General features: G+C 40.8%; 1 protein-coding gene across 4 annotated transcripts in view; it reads right to left on the bottom strand.

The window, feature by feature from the left end:
* ARHGEF10 (Rho guanine nucleotide exchange factor 10) overlaps positions 1 to 19,759 on the bottom strand; it is a 112,032-nt gene extending 92,273 nt beyond the window's left edge. For 3 of the 4 annotated variants that reach the window (XM_063150729.1, XM_063150728.1, XM_063150726.1), the window contains exons 1-2: positions 19,699 to 19,759; positions 5,979 to 6,054 (exon numbers count right to left, since the gene is read on the bottom strand). In XM_063150729.1, coding sequence (XP_063006799.1) covers positions 5,979 to 6,015 — 37 coding nt within the window. In that variant the 5' untranslated portion in view covers positions 6,016 to 6,054; positions 19,699 to 19,759. Of the gene's footprint in view, positions 1 to 5,978; positions 6,055 to 19,487; positions 19,556 to 19,698 lie in introns of those variants that run through there. The other variant, XM_063150727.1, reaches the window with a different exon arrangement.
* Between the last annotated feature and the right edge of the window lie 1,748 nt (positions 19,760 to 21,507).

Below are 21,507 nucleotides of genomic sequence, written 5' to 3' on the forward strand. Positions count from 1 at the left end.
CACTGAAATTAAAATTTTGGAGCTTAGTTACAACTGCTCATTGAAAGAATACCCAAAAATCAGCATAAATTCCTTTACAATTTTGGGGGTTTTTTTTAAGCAATCAACACTAGTTACCAATCCATTACTAGTTACCAATCAACCAACAGTAGTTACCACCAACCAATGACCAAGTTTTGCTGCAATCCCCTGAAAGGCCTTTAGCTCATCACCAACTACTCTTTCTGATTAACATGTCTGGGCCTTGTCCCTACACAGACCTAACAAGTAAAGTCAAGTCACCTTAAAGAGCAGCTGAGTAAACAGGAAAAATCCCAACAAAACAACTACATCTTATTATCTAGAAAGAAAACATCAAATATTATCAAAGGAATGAAGTCACCCATCAAAAAATCCAGAACAGTAACATCATTTAACATGTTCTAAACATCTAGCAAATTTTTAACCATTTTTCGTCATAATAAAATAAGACATAATTACATCTATGTATACTGTGTTTTCTTTGTGTCTACTAAAACCAAAAATAAGCTATTTATAAACTTATTTATTTTCTATGTTTTTGTTTTTTCCAACACTCAAATATACTTGGCTAGAAGAAAAAATACGTAATTAGGAGTGACATGTGACACCATAAATGGTTTTTGCACAGGGAATTTTCTTGTTACTCTTCATTACACAGCTTGTCTGAATTGTCACATAAAATAATTAATCCTTACCTTAAACAATGCATTGTCCTTCATTTACTGAGAGAAATGTGACCTTTAGAAATAAATAAATTGTTCTGTTACAGATGGGATGTCAGAGACCAGCAAGCTATTGCCAGTTTCAAAAACAAGGAGCCATTCATAACTACAATTCATATTCTGTTCTCATTCTCCTGAAATCTTGGCTCCCTTTTTACAATCATTTGTAACTGTCTCTATGCTGAAAATAGATACCCAACAATATTGTTTAGCCCAAGACAAACTCCCTTCATATCTGCAGCTTAATTTAAGTAATGCCTTATTTCCCCAAGCACAGTAAATAAATGCAATCTAGGGTCTTCAATGTCTTGTACTTTCAGAAACTAAATCATAAAACATACAAGTGCTTCTCTTGTCAATATTAAAGAAGCCCAATTTAACCACCTCTTGTCCCAGTCACAAAATTAGCTGCTTACAACTGTTAAAACATAAATAAACAATGAAATTTTTCACTAAATACTAAAAAAAGTACCTAAATAATCTGAGATACATATAGGATACAGAATAAAAAGCAGCTCCTCTGGCAGAGAAATAAAGTCATCTCTACAGCAAAACACAGCAGCTCACCAGCAGCTCCTTATTAAGAAAATAATTTTTTTTTATGAGTTGGTGGGTTTTTTGTTGAGTTTCAGTTTTTTGGGGTTGGTGGGGTTTTTTTTGTTTGTTGGTGGGGTTCTTTGTTCTAGGGTTTTTTTTGTTTACAATATGTAAGGTCATCCCAGTGGAAACTTTTATGAGAGCACAGTTCACAGTTCAGTTATGAGAGCATACTTCACTCCTACCCAAGGACTCAGGCCAGACTTCCTTCTCAGGGACAGAAGAGCAAGGACTATTTTAGTGTTCTGGCCCTGACAGGGAAACAACAAAAAAATGACTGTGGAAAGACACAATCACAGCACTCAGTTGCATACAGGATATCCAGATTTAAGTCCTTGGTCTCCTTGTTCTACATGTCTCCATATCAGGAGCAAAGAAATATCCCATTCATAGGTCTAGAGAGGTGATTTTTTTATAGAAAAATGTGTACAAAAATATATGTCTATGAGATATTTTTAGTCTACCACCAGTTTTAGAAAAATCAACTTCATTTCAAAGAACATCTTAAATCCCAAACTTCAGCATGGCAAGGCTTCTTATCTAGCTTTACCCAAGGAAGTGGGGACAGTGGTGTGGGTGAGTGAACATCCAGCTCTCCACTAAACTTGGTCCTTAAGGGCACCTCTCATACTTCTCAAATGAAGATGCTTCCCTCTCAAGGTTGAAAGACTCGTTGGCAATACTATGCATTCAAATTGATTCTCACAATGTCCTTGTACAAACACTGAAATTTCAGTTTTTCACTTTAAAATTTTAATGCATCATTTATGTTAATTTTCTATAAGAAAGAAAAGTATACTCAGTATGAGGAAATACAACCAATGCTTCCTAATACTTTTCACAGAGAAATCACCTGAGGCATAGTGCCATGTACTAGAAAGAGTGAGAAACAGACATATTTAGAGACAATGAAACTAAACCTCCTTGTCACAGAAAGTACCCCCAGTTTCCTTTGGGCAAGAAGCTGTTTCTCAGGCAACCATCATGCCAGGCAAACAAACACAGGTTTCCTTTGGAAACAGGCTCTGATAAACGCCTCTAAAGCCCTCACTTCAAAAAAAGGGCTTCCACTTTGCAAGATCACCAGATATTCTCCAAGTAGAAGAATGACAAACTGCCAGACATGACTTCTCCTCATAAAGCAGTAATTGCACAAGTACAGGCCATCCATCACACGTAAACACCACCCTAACATTAGCAACCAGCCTCCAGTCCCAGCTGTTCAGTGTGAAGGTAAGTCCTGTACACAGCAGTCTCAATGGGATGCCACGTTCTTAGAACTACCAGTTTTGTAATTCCTCCCTCCACAGCCTGCAGTCCACAGCAAATCCTCTTCTTGTCTAAATGTGTTTGGTAAAGGACACTCCATCACAGCGATCAATTAAAAGCATAATTACAACTTACAGTCACAATAAAATCTGCCATTTTCACTTAGCTTTCAAGAAAGGAATTTTTTGATGACAGAACAAGAATCATCCTCTATTTTATTTCACAAGATAGCCATGGAATTCTTTTATGTAATAAATTCTAAATACCTGCACTTCACACCTAAATTCATACGTACAGACACACTAAAGAAGGGAACACATAGCTAGCACTATGATTGCAAGTATCCATTTTGGAAGTACTTTTTTGGATTTTGCCCATAGCTAAGGAAGCCTTTGCATCTACCCCACTCTAACTGCTTCCTGTTTGCTAAAACATGCATTCCCTCAACATACACAGAGAAAAATACTAGGAAATTTTTAATCATGGCTTGAAGAAGAAGCTCTTTTTAAAGAAATCTAGAGGACAGAACACACAGTAATAATTTTTCCAAGTTACTCACTGCTTGAATTTGCTCTGAGGTAGGAAAGGCAACCAGCACAGACTTGTCACTACCTGATTAGCAATGCATGAATGGAATGTCCAAACACTTATGAACAGAAAAGTTGCATAAGCAGAATAAATTAAAACAAATAAAATATGTTACATTCCATTCTTTTATCACATGTCGTTTTCCTTATCAAGTCGTGGCAGAAGCAGCTTCACTATTGACATTTACTGCACCTTAACTTAAACAAGGTACAGATGGCTATGGCTAATGAAAGCACATTATTTAACCTTTCAACTTTTTTCTTGTAACATCCCCATGACAAAGATGGTTTATTACTATTTTTCCCCTTTACATGCATTAAAAAAATTGATAAAAAATAAGTGTGGAGAATTTACCTAGCAAAACCATAGAAAAAGTAAGCATCAAGAATAAAGTTGAGATTTATAGTGCAAGGTATACACTTGTAGAAAGGAGCCCACATGACTTTCAGCACTACAGATATCTTTGTTAGGACAAAAAATAAGTAAACAAAAAAAAATCCCACAATATCATAAGAACTTTCTTTTTAGAAAAGCAATTTATTTCATCCATGGCCCCAGTGTGGGATTTTAGAATCATTATGCCAAATGTAAGAATTTTTTTAATGGTGTAGCAAAGGGCTCTGCACCCAACAGGAATCTCATCCCCACTATGAGCTAGGAAAACCCACCCATGTGCCCACTGTCCAAAGGCACTGACAGATGCTGCTGACCCCTCCTGAACAGACACATGGATGACCACTGTATATGCAGGCAAAATAAGCCTTCATTTGTTAATTGTTACGTGTATACTTGGCCCTCAAATCCTCACCTCTTTTCCACCTGCAAAACAGGTAATGAGAACTAGCTAGGTAGTGAACTAAAATGTCTTTTAGTGTCATTATCACTGATAATCCCTTTAATAGGTTTTTAAGAGAGTTAGCAATGACAAACTAAAAAAATATACAAGCTCCACTAGTTTCAGAAAAGCTTTTTCAGATGAGAGAGAAATCACAGAATATTCTGAGCTGGAAGGGACCTGTAAGGCTCATCAAAGTCCCACTCCTGGCTCTGCACATGGCCACCCCAGAATAATACCATGTGCCTGAGAGCATTAACCAAGCACTTTTTAAACTCTGTCAGGATTGGTGCTGGTCTCTGGGGAGCCTGTTCAAAATCGCCCCCCTGCCCCTTTCCCCTCCCCTCCCCAAAAAAATTATCAATTGATATTGATGCAAGATTAGGTATAACAGAATCTCAATTTATGTTGAATAAATCTAATCCCAGCCTCTTAAGAACTGACACATCTGAAAATGAGGACATGATACACATAGTTCTACATGTCATAAAAACCTTTGCCAAGAAAGAACTTGAATTCTGGAAGTGCACTGAACTGCATCACCCTGAAATCCTGTCAGAGCATCTATCCCACAGCTGAAATGCTGCACACAGTTGGAGCTGTTGCTGCAGTTATTGGCTGTCTTTGGAAAACAGCAGCCTCTGCTCAAGTGGAAATATTGATTCCTTAGGGATGGCTCTTCCCCTCCAGCACTACACTGCTTTGGAGATGGATTATCCCATAGAGATGGTTTCACAGTAACTGTCACTAAACAAAACCGAGCTAAATTCAGGGTCCTGACCACATGGATTAGGCCACGGACAGCCGAGGAACTGCTGCCAACAATAACCTAAGTGATATCTCAGAGCATAAATGAAACTGCCAATAATGTTGGCCAGAAATCTAACCCATTAAAAGCTGTTTTCACAAGTTTCTGCTTCTTTCACACTCCCAACTCCCAAGGCAGTATCTAGTAACAGACCTCTATCTGAGGCAGTGCCTAGAGAGAAAGCAGTTCTGAGCTAGAATGACAAGTCCCAAATTCCTCAAGAGTTACAGCTGAATAAAACTAAGATTAAATTTGCTTTTATACTCAAATGGCTTCATGTAAGTTCTGTGTGAACATTAAGTGAAATGTCTTATAGGTAATAATGTATATTATTTATATATATTAATACATATCTCTATCAACATATATAATAAAGTGCAAGTCCATAAGCAATATTGTCCTGTATAAGGAACAGGTAATATTTTACAGAAAAATCCCTATCTACACAAACTATAATAACAACTTAACTGAAATAAAAGCAGGTTCAAGCACAGATCTCCATAAATTTATCTTTTGGGATGACCAGAACAAGGACATAATACTTCTCTCATATGAAGTCTCTCAACATCCAGCTACCAAAAGCCAAATCCTATTAATTATTAAAATATGTAGTAGCAAGCACTACACAATGATGTGCTTACAGGTTAAAAAAAACACCACATGCAACATTCTCTTTGAGCATAAACGCAAAAGGCAGTGAGACAGTGTCCTACAGATCCTACCTTTGTGCCCTCACAAACCTGGGTTACACCAGAGGCCACCCAGCCACCAGGACACAACGGGCAAAGGGCACTGAGTGGTAACCTTACACAATGAGCCCCTTAGTCCAGGCAGCATCCATAATATTCTTCTGTGCCTGTGCTCTGACTACAAGGAGTTGCCATAGAAAACACATATTTTGGAGCAAGGACCAATTGCTCCAATGTTTTTTCCCATCATGTTCTAACTACACCAGTGAAGGAAGCCCAAGAACAAGAGAGGGTAGATGACAGGAGCTCATGTTTCAACAGAATACCACTGGGACCAGGCCTTAGGGTGATATGGGGAAAGGGAATGTTGCAGAGGTAAAATCACTGCTGGAAAGATAATCAAATTCTTACAGAAAAATTTGCCTTAAACTCCAAACTATTTCAATTACCTTCTGGTGGTGGTGGAGGGAAATCCTCTGTGTCCATTCTGGTATATCCACCGCACCTTTAGCAGGCTGGAAAATTCTGCAAAAATGAAGAGAACATGTTTTGTAGATGAACACAATTTCCAAATATTGAGACACTCCTTTTCAATTTGGCCAAGCTCATACCTATTAGCTAATACCATTATGGAAGAGAGGAAATTTGCCTGGCTTCTTCCTTCAATATGAATGCAGTCCAAATTTTTATGTACTCAGCCCTCAGTATTGGAGCCAATTCTTTTAATGATCTCAGTAAACCAGCTGAAGAAAGATGAAGTTTTTAAACTATTTTGTACTCTGCAGTTCCCACTGTGACAATCACAAGGAGATTGCTAAAATATGTTATTTCAATGTCTGTTTGGGGTATATAGTCCATCACAAAATATTCATGAAGGGGTGAAGGATAAAAATTCTAGGAAGCTTATGATGCTTTTCTCTATTCAGCAATCAAAAATAACAAATTTAACTATACAGTTTGTACACAGCTTCTTTCCATTGTTTTTTGTTCTGCTAATCTTAAAAATTCTGTTTGAGTCCCTTTACTTCCACTTTTCCTAAGGAGAGTGAAGTACTAGTGTGCAACTTCCTGGGGATCTTTTCTTTCATCTTCTTTTCTCAAATGCCATTGATCTCATGTTTTAAGGAAAAGAATAGCTCTACAAAGCATTCCTCTGCTTTGGTACTGAATACTCAACTGAAGAGTGCAAAGCCAGAACCCATGAGAAACATCATCCCACCTTCCCCAAAATGCTGCTTAATAGTGACATTCCAGTATCATCTGGAAGGAAAATATATTGTACTAAGCAAAGCACACACTCTGCCCCCAGCCCAGTTTTACTCTAACTCAAGTGAAAGCATGTCAAAAAGACAGATTTCAAAATAGGGCTGAGGAGGAAAATTAGGTTTCCAAGAGCTACAAAAGACAGTGGAAGAGCCAATGCTGAATTTTCTGTCCTACTCTTGAGTGGCCCATAGATGTCCATGTGAAGAAGTTATCTCTTCTGCTGGCAACAAAACAGCCCAAGCCCTTGGAAAGTGTCCATAGCCCAAATATGGAAAGATTAAATTGAAGGAGACAGTGAAATTCAAGGTACAGTGGCAAAATATTAAACTAAATGGATCAGGATTCAAGGGTCAAATCAATCACCACTTACAGAAAAACTGAATAGAAAAAAAAAGCTTCAAAAAAGGATCCAACCCTAGGAGGCACCAGGCAATGTACCTTGCTAAGATTAGGTTTGCAAGGGTGAATTATCATGACAGATGTGCCAGGAAGGATAACAACTCTGGTAGCACAAGATACTATTTTGATGAGACAATTCATAACAACTACATTTACTAAGCATACAAAAGTCCCTTTTAAACTGTCTTAAGCTTTGATAACTCTTAATCCAGTCTTAGACAAAATCAAGTAGCTTCAGAGCCAAGGCTCAGAAAGGATTCACCCAACATCTGTCAATAACACAATAAATTCCATTATATACTTTCACTATGCAGTGTTCCTTCTAAAGCTCCCCTACAGTTTGTATCTGCAGAGCTCCAAGGCGTGTTCCTGCTTACAGATGTCTGGAATGCATCCTGCCCCACCAAAACTGTCAGCCAAAACAACTGATAGTTATGGTTTGAAGAAATGGCTATTTTCCTGCAATTTTTTTTAAGCTGCTTATGACTGGGGCATAGGTTTTCAAGTGTGATACATGTAATACCAAGCAAACCTCTAAAAGTGAGTCTCAGCACCTTTTCAAATGCATCTTTAAGAGAGCAGCTAAAAGGCTTTCAGAATGATTTTTTTTTTCTTTAAATATATGATAGAAGCTTTTAAAAATCTATCAAAGTTAACTTCCAACAATGATTTTTTAAAATCAATTCCTTCCTCACCAGCAAATATTAACAAGACACAGAGCTGGGCCACGGAGCTTGATTTCCATTTTGATCTAGCTCACAGTGACATGCTTCGAATTACACAAGAATTGTGAGAAAGAAGGACACAGACCCAGTGTTAGAGTCCTACCCACTGACCTGCTTGCTCCCATCTGAACAGGGCAGTTATTCACAAGAAGAAAGCTACACTTTCTCACTTAAGAATGCCTCAGGGGTTCATTTACATTAACTTATTTTGAAGTTCCACATATTTTTCACTACTTTTTAGATGCTGAGAAAAACCCTGTAGCAGGGAAGAGGTTGTGTATTACAGATTGCATTAATACCCTCCAAAAAGAAAATAATAGCCATATTATGTAGCAGACAGTACATTTATGAATGATCTCTATCAGCACCATATTTCAAAGAGAAGTTTTTCACTCTTCTTCTGAGAGGCAGGGGAACTAACTAAAAGATGTTTAAATCAAGATTAAGGCAGATGATTTAATTTTACTAGCAGCATATGGTACATTTGCATTTGTAGCTCAAGTGCTTTTCCCATTGTTTCTTCTGCTAACAGAGTTACACAGCACAGCTTACAGGTGCATTTAGACAATAACTGTGAAAATCAAAGCTCAAATTAGGCTGAAAGGGACTTCTGAATGTTGTCTCACACACCCAAGACAGGTGTTTTCAGAATTCGATCAGGTTACTCAGGGCCTTTGTCCCCCCAGGTTAGAAACCCCCTGAAGGTGGAGGTTTCACCACCTCCCAGAGCTCCCTGCTCCTGACTTTAACCAGAAAGTGCAGGAAGAGTTTTCCTGCGAGCCCGACTGGAGCTGGGCTGCAGCAGCTTGCAGCCATTGCCTCTCATCTCCTGCTGTGCACAAAGCCTGGCTCCACCTTCTTCCCCACCCTGCCTTGAGACATAGAAGACTGCAATTCAATCCCCCTCATTCCTTTCTTCTCAAAATGACACAAACCCGGTTCCCTCAGCCCTCCTGACCTCTTCCCACCCCCAGCCACAGCAGTGGCCTTTACTGGACTTGCTCCAGTTTGCCAGTCCCTCACTTGTACTGGGGCCTCACAATGAACACCGAATTCCAAATGCAGCATTGGGACCGCTGCATAGATGTTACTTGGTTTAACATAAAATTAAATTTAAAAAATTAACAGCTTTTAAGACACAGAATATGAAGACTTTGTTCCAAAGGTATTTAAAAAACTGCAAAAAGGAAAAAATCCTTATTAAACAGGAAATACTTGTTATTATATTCATGCATATTTCATAATAAAATTATGAATAACTGAAAAACTGCCCTTACTCAAAATTTTACAGAGGTTATAAAAATATGGAGCTCTTCTCCCCCATGTAACATTGTTTTCTCAAACACGGTATACCCTCTGTTTAATGACTCCAAGTTCACCCTTTCAGACTCCACAGCAATCACAGGAACAAGGGGACAGAAAGAAGCTCTCAGAGTTACTTTATTCCCATTGGTATCCAGAAGTGAAAGGAATTCACTTGACTTGGTGCTCATCACCTTCTTTGCTTTGGATGTGGGTAGAGATAGCAGCGACTGCTGTGGGCCACAAAGGTGGTCTGCAGGTGTCTCCTTTCCCCCTCCTCCCCCATATTTCCCCTGTGTGCCCCACATGGAGCAGACACAGGGGAGAGGCCAAGGAGCCCCTGGGCACTTTGACAAAAGGCAGCTGACCCCCTCTGGTCTAAACACCGGCCCTCACTTCCAATGACTACTTCCTGATGTTTTCATCCAGTCCTTTCCTGCCAAACTGTGAGGAGGAATGGGCAATTCTTGCTCCTATTTAAAGATAGTTTTCCAATTTTTTAAGTTCCCACTTTACCTACCCACTTACAGCTGAACCAAACTACCTAGGCAAACCCCAACCATTCAAAGCCTACAAGACTACTGTTAAAAAAAAAACCAACCCTACTCGTAGCACAATAGCATGCTTTTATTCCAGATGTTTAGCTAGTAACTTCCTAAGTTTGGCACTAAAAATCAGGAATAAAAACAGGCATTCTGAAAGGCAAAAACCACAACAGGACAGGTCCCTTATTATACTGCAATATGTTCAGTTCCTGAGCAAGTTTGCAATGCTTTCTAAATTTTAAGTTGGTATGTAAGGAAAAAAGAAAATAAAATACCACATTAAAGTCAGATGTTCATGGGCAATGTTTCTAATGCAGGGAAGTCCCCCACAGTTAAAGCAGTCAGATCTCCAATGGCTCACACCAGAAACCAAAATCATCCAAGTGTGAAATGGTCCCTAAGGACAGCTCTCAATACTTCAAATTTTCCACCAGCTACACTCACCTTTGACCATGGAAACTGGTACTGAAGGAAGTGAGAGTCTGTGATGTTCACAGCAGACCTCACAAACTCAAAGTGCTAATACCGGCAAAACCTGAGAGACTCAAATTCTGATTCCACAGCAAAGGGCAGCTTCAGCAAATGAAACAAAGGCAAAGACACCTTTATACTTATCCAAAGACTATAGAAGAATGTCAGCATTCCTCTTTGAGACTCAGTTTTCCTTTCTCCTAACCTCTGGTAAATCCTTTTGCCTCTAGGACTAGGCTTCTCAGCTGTGTCTGCATATCTGATTTTGTTCAATGATTTCCTCTAATTGTGAGACAAACAACAGACTACCAGTTCTCAGCTGAAGGATTACAAATACTGATCAACATCTGCATTTCCACTTCAACAAAACTATTTTCCAACAGTCACTACTTGTGCAGGAGTCAGAATGTAACAAAAATGGGACCAGCACAAGCTCTGCCAAAACTACAAGGCAGTGCAGCATTCAGACCTGGGGGCAGAGCATTTATGTGCTGAGCTCCCAAAGGGCACTTTTTGCTGCCAAGCTTTCTCAGCTCTATCACCCTAAGAAATGTAATGGTGACTCACACACCTTCTCTTATGAGTGTGTGCACTGGAACTGCAGCAATATCAGGATTCTTCATTCGTAACACTGCAGAGAGAATGAACATTTTATAATAGGAAACAGAAGCTGAATCAAGGAGACTGATTTCCAGTAAACTGACTTGTGGAGAAAGGTTAGTCCAAGCAGAAATGCAATGTCTCTGAGAAAGCCTGAAAGTCTAAAAATTAAGCTTAAAAATAACATCAAAACAAGAAAACTTGAGAAAATAAAGCCTCTGAATGTCTAAAATCCCTTTGTGGCCACATGACTTAGTGAATATTGCCCTATAATACCCAATTGAGTCTTCTTCCACCCAGAACTACAGAACTCCCATTGGGAAATAAATCTCACTCAAATTTGATATGAAGATTCTTCAAGCAGTACAGAGAAATTACAACATAGAAGAAGGCAGAAGGTAGAAGGTTAATTTCCTATTTTTTCCTCCTGTAGCTCAAGAAGGCTCTCTTACAGACAGAAAAAATAAAAACTGATTGTACAATTTGTTCTCCATACAAGTTATTCCTAAGAAACATGGACTGTAAAATTTTTAAGAGGTGTCTACAGTGAGCATGAATGAAGCAGCCATTTATATTATGGCAGCTTCCCATCCCATGCTGTAAGCCATTAAAGTCTGTATGAAGAGCAGATCATTATTTCTTTTGATATATATTTAGTTTTATTAATGGCTAAGAGTCCTGTTCTAAACAGATTTTATTCTTAAATTTAGCAAAGAAAATTACTGAAATCACAAGCAATGGAATAAAAAAGGAAGCACATAGGTTCAGGTAGAAAATTTATGAGAAGCCCATTAATTTTTTTTTAATTTCCTGGCTCAGTTGAAGTTGGGTGACATTCTGTTTCTTACAGAAGTCCAAACAAGGCCAGATCTGCAGAGATGCACATTTTTCAGAATAAATAGAGAATCCACTTCAACAAAAACTACTTTGCTTCTTTTTCTGCTCCCCTTTCTCACACCAAACAGTATCCTGCTCAAAGCCAGAGAAGATACAGCAACAGCACGCCCTGAAAAAGAAGTAATCTACAGAGACACCCCAAAAACATGGCTGAAGGTTTTCTAACCTTTCTTTTTAAAAGGTATTACATTTCTTCACCTACATTCCTGCTCAGTACACCACTTAGAGGAAGGGAAAATAGGAGGGAAGCAAAGATTGCATTTGTAGATTCGTCCTTAGGATCCTGATCACAGTGAAATCAGCACTGGTAAATTTATGTTCTTCCCCTCTACAGATTATTATTGCAAGGCAAATTACAGAATCACTGCTTGATAGATTCATTCAGGTTGGGAGGAGGTCATGTGTTGTGGTGTGCTGTAATGTCCCATTTTGGCCTTCAAGGTCATTTCCCCAGGTGTGCCTGTGCCTCTCTCCCTTCCCCCTTGCCCCCATGCTGAGTGAGTCCTGTCAATCAGGCTTAACATTCCAGCAAGGCGTCGTGTGCTTGGTCAAGTTCAAAGGATGCCCCTCAGGCCCAGGGGTCATTGGCCTTTCTGGGTGTCATCTTCCCCTGAGACCCTGCCCCTCTCACCTGGTTGGTGGCTCACCTGTACCTCCCCTCCCCCTGTCCCTGAGCTTAAAAGGTGAATCAGACCATGCAATCTTGGTTCTGTTGGAGCAGTTCCTCACGTTCAGACCTCTGTAACCATGGAATAAACCTCTGGACATTAAACCCTCCAGCAGAATCCTCTCCTTTTTCTCTTCACCATCGCCTGAAGCCATTCCTCCTGAGGTAAACGGGGTTCCTTACAAGCCTGGACTTGTTCAGTGCCCAGCTGCAACCACCAGCAAGCCAAGGTATCTCTGGGGTGACACACCGCAGTTGCTGCCTTTGGCCCGGCAGCGAGGGTCAGACTGGCCCAGGCACAATCTAACTGGTAATATTGGGAGCCTTTTTTCCAATAGTCATGTAGCTCTGTTGCTCCAAGCCATTGTCCACTAGCAAGTGAGACCAGGCTGCTTTATCTACTGAGACAGTCTCAGTAGATAAAAATCTGTAAAGACAGACTGCACAACCCTGTCAGACATCCTGCCGCCTTTTTTTGTTGTCCTCCTGGAAAAAATCATTGTCCTTCTATCTAGCTAGAACTACTCTTCCTTCAGTTATGACACAGCCTGTGGTCCTGCCCCCTTCCTCATAGTCTGCCGGCTGCTGGGAGCACGCTGCCAGGCCCCCATGAAGCCTCCGTCTCTTCCAGGGCACTGCTGCCACTCCCTGACATTGTAGCAGCCTTGTGCTGAACTTGCTCAGTTTTATCCACATCTCTCCTGTACTGGGGTGAGGTGTGGACACAAAACTGGATGCAAGTGCGTACTGCAGGTGTGGTCTGACAAGTGCTGAGTGAGAGGAAGCCTTCCCCTGCGAGGAGACATTCCTTCCCAGGTGTGTAACCTTACCCTCCTCAGTGCTGAATTCCACAGAGCTCCTTCGAGCCAGCTCCTCCCATCTGCCCAAGGCCCTGAGAATGACAGCCTGAATCTCAAGCACATCCACTGCCCACCCCTTTCCCCCACTCTGGAGCCACTTGCAAACTCCATGAGCAAGGGCTGGTGGACTTGCACTTCATGCATAACATCCTGTGGTGGACAGCTGGGGCTCTCCACTGCTTACCAGCCTCAAGTTGCAGCCAGCCAGGCACCACCAAAACCAATCTCCAAATCCCACCAGGCTTCCAGCCCTGGAGCAGCACACTCACCTAGACCACAATCACATTCTGCAAAAGCAGAACCTTGCTGAATCCAACACAAGCATTTGGTTTTATTAAGCTCAGTAGCAACACGTTTACTTTACAAATAGAAAAGGCATGACTTAAAAATGTTCAAGGAGCGAGAGGAATATGCATAAAAAGGGAAAGGAAGAAGTTTCCAAACATGCATTTAGGACACTTGACTTTTTAATAAATGAGCCTTGCTCCTGTCTTTTGTCCTGGCAGCGATGTGAATACCCAAAGTAAGAGGACGGGCATGGCATCACCCCAGAATTTGCAGACCACCCTGGAGGTCAAGAGTACTGTAACAAATTGCAAGCCTCTGAAGAATCAAAAGGGAACACTGGCATCATATGCTTTAAACCAAGAATGATCTGTTTTTCTTCTGTGCCACACAAACTGGAAAACTGCATCACTGGGCGAAGACCAAGATCCTTCATGTCCCACACACAAGCAAAATAAAAACATATTAATATTAAGAGCATTTTTCTTAATTAGTGCTATAATTTGACAGCAATCAAGCAACTTGATCTGGAAAAGCAATCATATTCCTGTAATTTCCTTTTTTAAATTTAATTCAGATTAGTCATATCAATGCTGGATATGAAGAACTACCTTAATTGGAAATATCCTCATCAAGGTTTCTAATTTTTAATTAGAGAAGATCCTCATATGCTGCAGTACACTTCAATTGTGATGTAAACCTATACAGGGTTTAGCTGCATACATATTATTATAATACCTCTGTAATTAGAATTATTATGAAGAGAGTTTAGAAATGCTTTTTATTAAAAATGCACCAAAATATCATTTAGTACAGTAATCCTGATCAGCCTTACATGTAAAAGACAATTTCATCACAGGGAGGGTTTCATTTCTGCGGCAAATCAAGGTCTTAACTTGAAAAAAAAAAAGCCACGGAAATGTTATTTATGGATACAGTCAATAAAGCATTTTTTCCACTCCAATTGTACATTAGTCAGACATTCATTACAAAACCAGAATGTCTTGTTTCAACTTGCACTAAATCCATGCACCCTGGTTTTACATGGCATAGGTTGTCTTTCAAGATACTGATGATAACTGATGAAAATTTCCACCAGAAACTGTTTCCAACGATGTAAGTGAAAGGATACACTGAAATGAATATTCAGTTACTACTGCTGCCTGCAAACCGGCTCCTGACAGAGACACTTTACCTAAACATTTTCAGCTCTTTGGGTACTACTGTCCTTGGAAAAGTAACCCTGTTGTTTCTCATCGAGGACAACTCATTCTATCTGATCATTAGAAAATCATCCAGTTGAACAAGTGTGTTTCATCTGATGAATAAGTTATTAAGAATATAAAGAGAATCTTATTACTAAGTTTCAAAAATATGTGGACTAAAATATGGAAATACATTTCTAATAGCAAAGTTAAAACACGTGCTCTAGAAGAATAACACTATTTTCATAGATTTTCTAACACCAAAATTTTATTCAAATAAATCAGAAATCAGGTAATACAGCTGCTAAATCATTAATTACAGGAAGAAAGAAACACAGTAATAGCACTTGCAATGAACAAGAACAGCCCCTGTCTTCAAAAAAATGTATAATGGAAGCTAGATTCTCACACAAGTTCGGCATCTAGTCCAAACATCAGCACTCTTCACTCTTTCCTTGATTTGGAAATTATCCAGTAGACATCTTTCCTCTCAACCTTCTACAATTTGAAAGTGAAGTTTTTAAAACTCAAATTAGTCAATCCACGGTTTGCAACAATATTGAATACTAAGCATGAAATTCTAAAAGGACACTGAGGATGAGACTGAGAATGCTTTAGAAAAGTGAAAAATATAAAAACAAGAGACATAAGCCCAAGACTCACTGTGATCCTACCAGGAAATCTAAATATTGCCATCTACTTCTCAGTATGTTATTAGACCATTTTACAGATGAGGAAATAACGTTTACCCTCTCTCTTGGAAGTTTTTGAGATGCACAGTCTATATCTCAAAGGAAAAAAGTATTCATACAATTTCTGTAATTTTTTTAAGCATTTTGAGAAACAAGGGAGTACAGAAGAGAAACAAGAGTGACTGTTTGACCTTGAGCTTGGATCCTAACAGTTCACATTCATGGTTCAGTCCCAAGTAACAAGTATTGTACAGTACAGTAAGTCACTGAAACAGATTTTTCCCAAGATAATGCCCCTATTCAGCAGCATGTAAGTAGAACAATTTATTTTGCTCTGCTTAACTGCTTCACCCACACATTTGACATTAAGCTTCAGGCTTCCTGACTGAGCAGTGAACATGTAGGACATAATCAATGTTGTGCAGTTATGCATCACTTCCCACAGTCTTGCTGATTCAGGCATTTCAGAATAAACATGAATCAAGTTTTTGATCTAAAAACACAAGTTTGAAAACATATTTTTCAACTCTTGTTTAGCATTTCTTCTCATCACTCCCCTTAAAAACAAGTTCTACTTTTACATATTCCTGGTTTCTAAATAACCTACAATATTTTGGTGCAAGTTAACTCGAGATTCTTTACGATAAGAAAATGTCCAATGGATGAAAATCTCAAACAACATTAATAATAATGCAGCAGTTTTCTTCCATGGATATGTGGCAGAACTTGAGTCACAACATTCTGTTCTGCAAACCACATGCACGCACGTGCAGTGACATTACTGAGAAAGATTTGAAAACAAAAAGGACACCAAGATTTAGTTGTAGAGGTCCACAATGAGAATTCTGGCTTACCTTGCTCATTTGCCTCCTACCTCCCTCTAATAAGGAGCCTCTCTCCCTCATGATACTCCCAGAGTCTCCCCTAAGTAATTCTCAGGCTTCAGTTTATGAACCAATCCCTGAAAATTTCCAAGCATCCAGGCTTACAGCTTTTCTACTCACTATTAGATTCAGAAATGAATTTACCAATATTAATTTTCCACTAACAAATGTAACAATAGGAATGACATGGTATTAAGAGGAATGGGAGTGGGAGAAAAGTATCAGTAACAAATGCTGATTTTAACAAAATATGATCTTAGATATGAAAAACACCTTCCTCATATGTTGTCAAATACACACAAAATGAAAGACTAATTCATATCACTACCAATGAAACCTCATTTATCATTTCATTATAACATACAGAAGGTGCAAAAAGTAAAAACAATTGCATTCACAGTGTTTAACACTGTAACTCCAAAGAAAGTTTCTCTAAGGTACAACTGCCACAATAGATATTCCACAAGAAGCATCCAAGGATAGTCCAGAAATGCACTTACAGCTCAAAAAACCATCAGGAAGCTGAACTTACAGAAAGGTAGTTTAAAAAATACCTTTTAGAGACCATACAACAACTCCATGGGATCCCTTCTAACATTCTAAAGTAAAACTGTAAAATGGAAATACAATAAAGAAAAAAGTGAAATAGAAGTCACTGTACAAAAGCGGAAACAAAATTACTGTCCCGCATATGTCAATTAAAGAAAATTTGTACCTCACATAGCTCATTTCTCCATCACATACAAAATTGAGAACAGCATACTAGAGATGCACAAATAAACTAACTGCAGTTCTGCACAACATACGAAGCTCAGTCTCAAAGTCTGAATCAAAACTGGTCCTCCTTCTTCTGGACTGCAGCTTTTGCTTCCTGGCTGCTTCAGAAATAGACTGACGTTTATAAATTTTCTACATCAGATTCTAAAAATAATTTCTAATTTATATAGGAGCAGTTAATAGACTTCCTGTTTTACAAATAAGCAATGTGCTATTCCCAATTGCATTAAATTCCGTTAACAATTATGAAATTTAACAATAGCCTTTCAGGTTTGTTGTCTTCCTTCAAATGTTTATAAACTATGCAGTGATTCCTAAACAGCTCAGAATCAACCGAAGTTTCTTCACAGAATTATAGAATAGTTTGGGTTGAAAGGGACCTGAAAAATCACCCAGGTTCCAACCCCCTTGCCCTGCATGAGGCAGGGACATTTTCCATGAGACCAGGTTAGAGCCACATCCAGCCCAGCCTGGCAAGATAAAGTTTGTTTTACAGTATTCCAGTGTGGGAAAGGATTTTTGCTGTCTACTGGTGAGTGAAATCACAGCCTATCGTGCTAAGCATTAGCACAGCTCAGGGTCACAGAGAGCTCCTCAGCACGGAGGCAAGGAGGCAACCCCCTTGTCAGTACTTCATAACTGGCCTGTCAGAGCCAACAGCACAAGACTGGTGCGTTTGGCTCCCACATCTCAGAGCTGCAATGCCAGAGTGCACACACCCATCACTCAGCACTGGGGCTCCTCTCCACATCCTGGGGCTCCTCTCCATCCCAGCTCCTGAAGGGCAAACCCCCAGGATGCTGCCAGGGCTCGGCCTTCAGCAGGAGGTGATGCACAGCCCATTGCTCAGGGGTCAGTCTGCTTCCATGCTCCTTTCTCCTACCACATCCATCTGTGGGTATCAGCCACAGAAGCTGATAAACCCAGCAGCACCACAAGACACCTGCCATCACTCACACAGCAAGTCACATCTCATGTACAATGCCACAGGTAACCTAAGGAATCCACAGAATATATTATAAATATCTTGAAATCTGACTGTAAAGCTTCGGGAAATATCAGATTTCAAGGCAGTACCTAAAGAACTACTGTTCATAACCAGATAAACACATGTAACTAGTTCATGGAATACTAAGCCTGAGGGTGAGAAGGGGAAAAAAAAAAAACAAGTCAGACAGATTATCAAGATCAAACAGATCACCCAAGTGAAAAGAATGAAGGGTGCATTGAAGAAAACAGCAGAACAGCCAGAACCTCTGCCTGAATAATGGGCTTGAAGCTGTAGGCACCAAACATGCCCCCACATTCAGGCAATAAACCTGTGTCTCCTGAATGCCAACAGAAAATTTCAAAAATGTTATACTTCATTTCTACTGCAGAACAGATTGCTCACTGGGGTTCATCAAGCAGAGTGAAGGCTTTCAGAAAAAAAATATTTTATTTACAATAAAAATAGCCACAAACTAACACATGTTGGCAGAATCTCACTGTATTTATTTAGCATGAAACAGTATTAAGCAGTATTTTTTATTCCTCGAATAAAAATGAAAAAAAGACCCCAACCCTACACCTTTTTATGCTAACAGTTAAACTGGAAGACTGAAACAGAAAGATGCTTTTTTACATTTCGATTAAACAACTGAAAACCTGCTAGCTCAAGAGAAAAGCCATGATCTTAGGATCTTTGGGAAAGAAAGGGAAAAAAAAGAAAGAAAGAACATTGAAGGATTGAAGAAATATGTAAATGAAGGATGACAGAATTTAGTTGTTTTGGCCAAAAATACAAGCAACACCTAAAAATCTTTAAAATAAGCCTTTGCTGTAGTCAAATTATTAGCAGCTGCCTTTCCCAGCACTTGGTACTGCCTCCTGACACAGCTTGCTCACTCAGTCGTCCAGTGCATGACTGGGCAATCTTTTAAAGCTCTTCTTAGTTCACCCTGTAAGCGCAGGGCATCTCGCAAAAGCGACTACATGGTCTGGGATCACCACAAACAACTACCTAACTTCTCCAATAGTTGCACCGTTAATTACAAAGAAACCAAATTAAAACATACATAAAATGACAGTGTTATTGCGAATAAGTATTTTTCCCCTGTGTCAAGACATCCAATTTAATTGCAGATGCCAACTAAAAACCTGGTCGACACCAGCGTTGAAGAACGGGGAAGGAAAGGAACTCCAGCTCCCACGGGAGTTCTGTTTTCCACAGCAGCTGATGGAGAGGGGAGGGAAGCTGGAGCCGGCGGCTCCCCACACCGCGGAACACCAAGCGACAAACCCCCCGCGAAAACCTCGCGGAAGAAACTTCACCACACTTCAGCAGCGAGAAGTTTGGCCAAGGATTTTACGGACCCCTCACATCCTCTCTTCGGTGACCCACCTCGCTCGGGCAAATCCTATTTCATGACAATCTCTCACCATGCGTGTCCCGCTCCTGCCCCAGCGGCTGCTGCCCCGGGCCCCCGCAGCCCCGGCGAGGCAGCCCCCGCCCCTGAAGGGCGTCTCCGCACCAAACACCGAGCCCACCCTCCGAGGACCAAACTTTCCGTGACAACACCGGAGCAAGGGCCCGGCGCGAAGCGAGCACCCACCTCCTCCGCCGCGGCCGGAGCCGCCGCCAAACGCTCCGAGGCGGCCGCCGCCCGGCACGGCCCGCTCCGGCCCGCTGCGCCGGGGCCCCGGCGGCTGCCCCGCTGCGCGGACACGTCACTCAGCCCGCCGCGGAGCCCGCAGCGGCCGCCGGGCGGAGCTCCTGAGCGCCGGCGGGAGCCGCCCGGCCCGGCCCAACCCAGCCCGGCCCGGGCCCGCCTCGCTGCGGCCGCCGCTGCCGTCAGCGCCCGCCCCCGCGAGGCCCGTTCGGATCCCGGTTGGCCCCGCCGGTCGGGCGGGTCGGGCCGGGGCGGGGCGGGCACCGCGTGTCCCCCGGAGCCCGCCGCATTCCTGCTGCCGTACGTGACCCGCCCCGGGGCGGGAGCTCATCCCGCCGCTCGCCCCAGGCCCTGCGGCGGGGGCCGCCCCGCGAGGCCTCGGTGCACGGGCGGAGAGCGGAGCTGCCCGGCTGCGGACACCGCGGGGACAGCCGGGCCCGGGGCTGAACAATTCGGCACGCTCAGCCTCATGCTCACGAATAGCCAGGGTACGCGCCAGGGTACAAACTAGGCCACGGTGCTATTTTTATTTTAATCTCATTTATAACTAGAAATCCAGTAAGTTTTCAAATTAAATGCCATCTAGAGACGCTGGCATCTTATGCCGAATTTTTTTTCTTTTCGCATCCTTCTTGCGTGACATTCCTCACAGTGAGCATCTCTGCAGGGCAGCACTGACCGGCCAAGCACACGGCCACCCAAAGCCCGTGCCACTCAAGCATGGAACGCTTGTCCTGAGAGTAACAGCAACCTCTTGTACACTCAGCACTGACCATGCCGCTTAGTTTAAATATAGAAAACCTCTACAAGAAGCAATCATTTTGCAAATGTGTGCTTCACAATATACCCATGTACACATCTGTCACACTTCAATAAAAATAAACTCTCTTAAGTACATTAAAAGTTCTTAAATAAATTATAAGTCATTACAACTCTTTAATGTTGTTAAGTATTATCTGAAATCTTTGGACCACTTTTAAGAATAAAATCTGCGAGCTAAATGCTGTTCAAAGATCCATGTGTCATCCAGCAGTGATCCCTGCCTATTTAAGTAAACTCATTCTACAGTGAGTAATAAAATACACTCAGTAAATAGGAAATTCATTATCATTACTTGAAATCATTACTAGAAAATGGTGGGATTTGACGTTTGATTAATCCATCTTTTCCCTACATTTTCCCTTTGTCTGTAGTTTAACAACACAGATTTACAATTATCCAAGTGTTTGTGTGGGTTCATACAGTCTGAATCACAAAGTTTTTTAAATTATTCCTTTCAAAAAATGTTTCCATTTTCACAAAGTTATTTCTTTTTAATGCAGTTCATCGTGACATTGACTCAAGATAGCTTTCATATAGATCTAATTGTCTTGTTTGCCATGTAATAAAGCAAACATGACAATTAGGCCATACGTCAAAGTTAAGGCCAGGAATACCATTACGGTGTTCAATTCATATCTGAGACATCTCAGTTCCATCAGAGACCATTTTATCCTGTTGTTTTTGTGATTTTTAAAATGTGTTACATTTCACTCACACCAAGCTATTATTTCAGGAGCTGAATGGTAGGGAATCAATCTTGGGCAAACTGTTTAATAAGTACTTATCATTAGAGGCCACTTTAAAAAACAGACACATACCTAGACCAAGTACAACTAGCTTGATTCTGTAATTAAAAATACCATTTACTAGCAACATCCTTCTCCTTTTGACACCTATCTCACAATCTATGTGCATTAAATTCTTCCTCTC

The sequence above is a fragment of the Melospiza melodia genome, chromosome 3 (genome assembly GCF_035770615.1).
Source record: "Melospiza melodia melodia isolate bMelMel2 chromosome 3, bMelMel2.pri, whole genome shotgun sequence".
NCBI classification, from domain to species: domain Eukaryota; kingdom Metazoa; phylum Chordata; class Aves; order Passeriformes; family Passerellidae; genus Melospiza; species Melospiza melodia.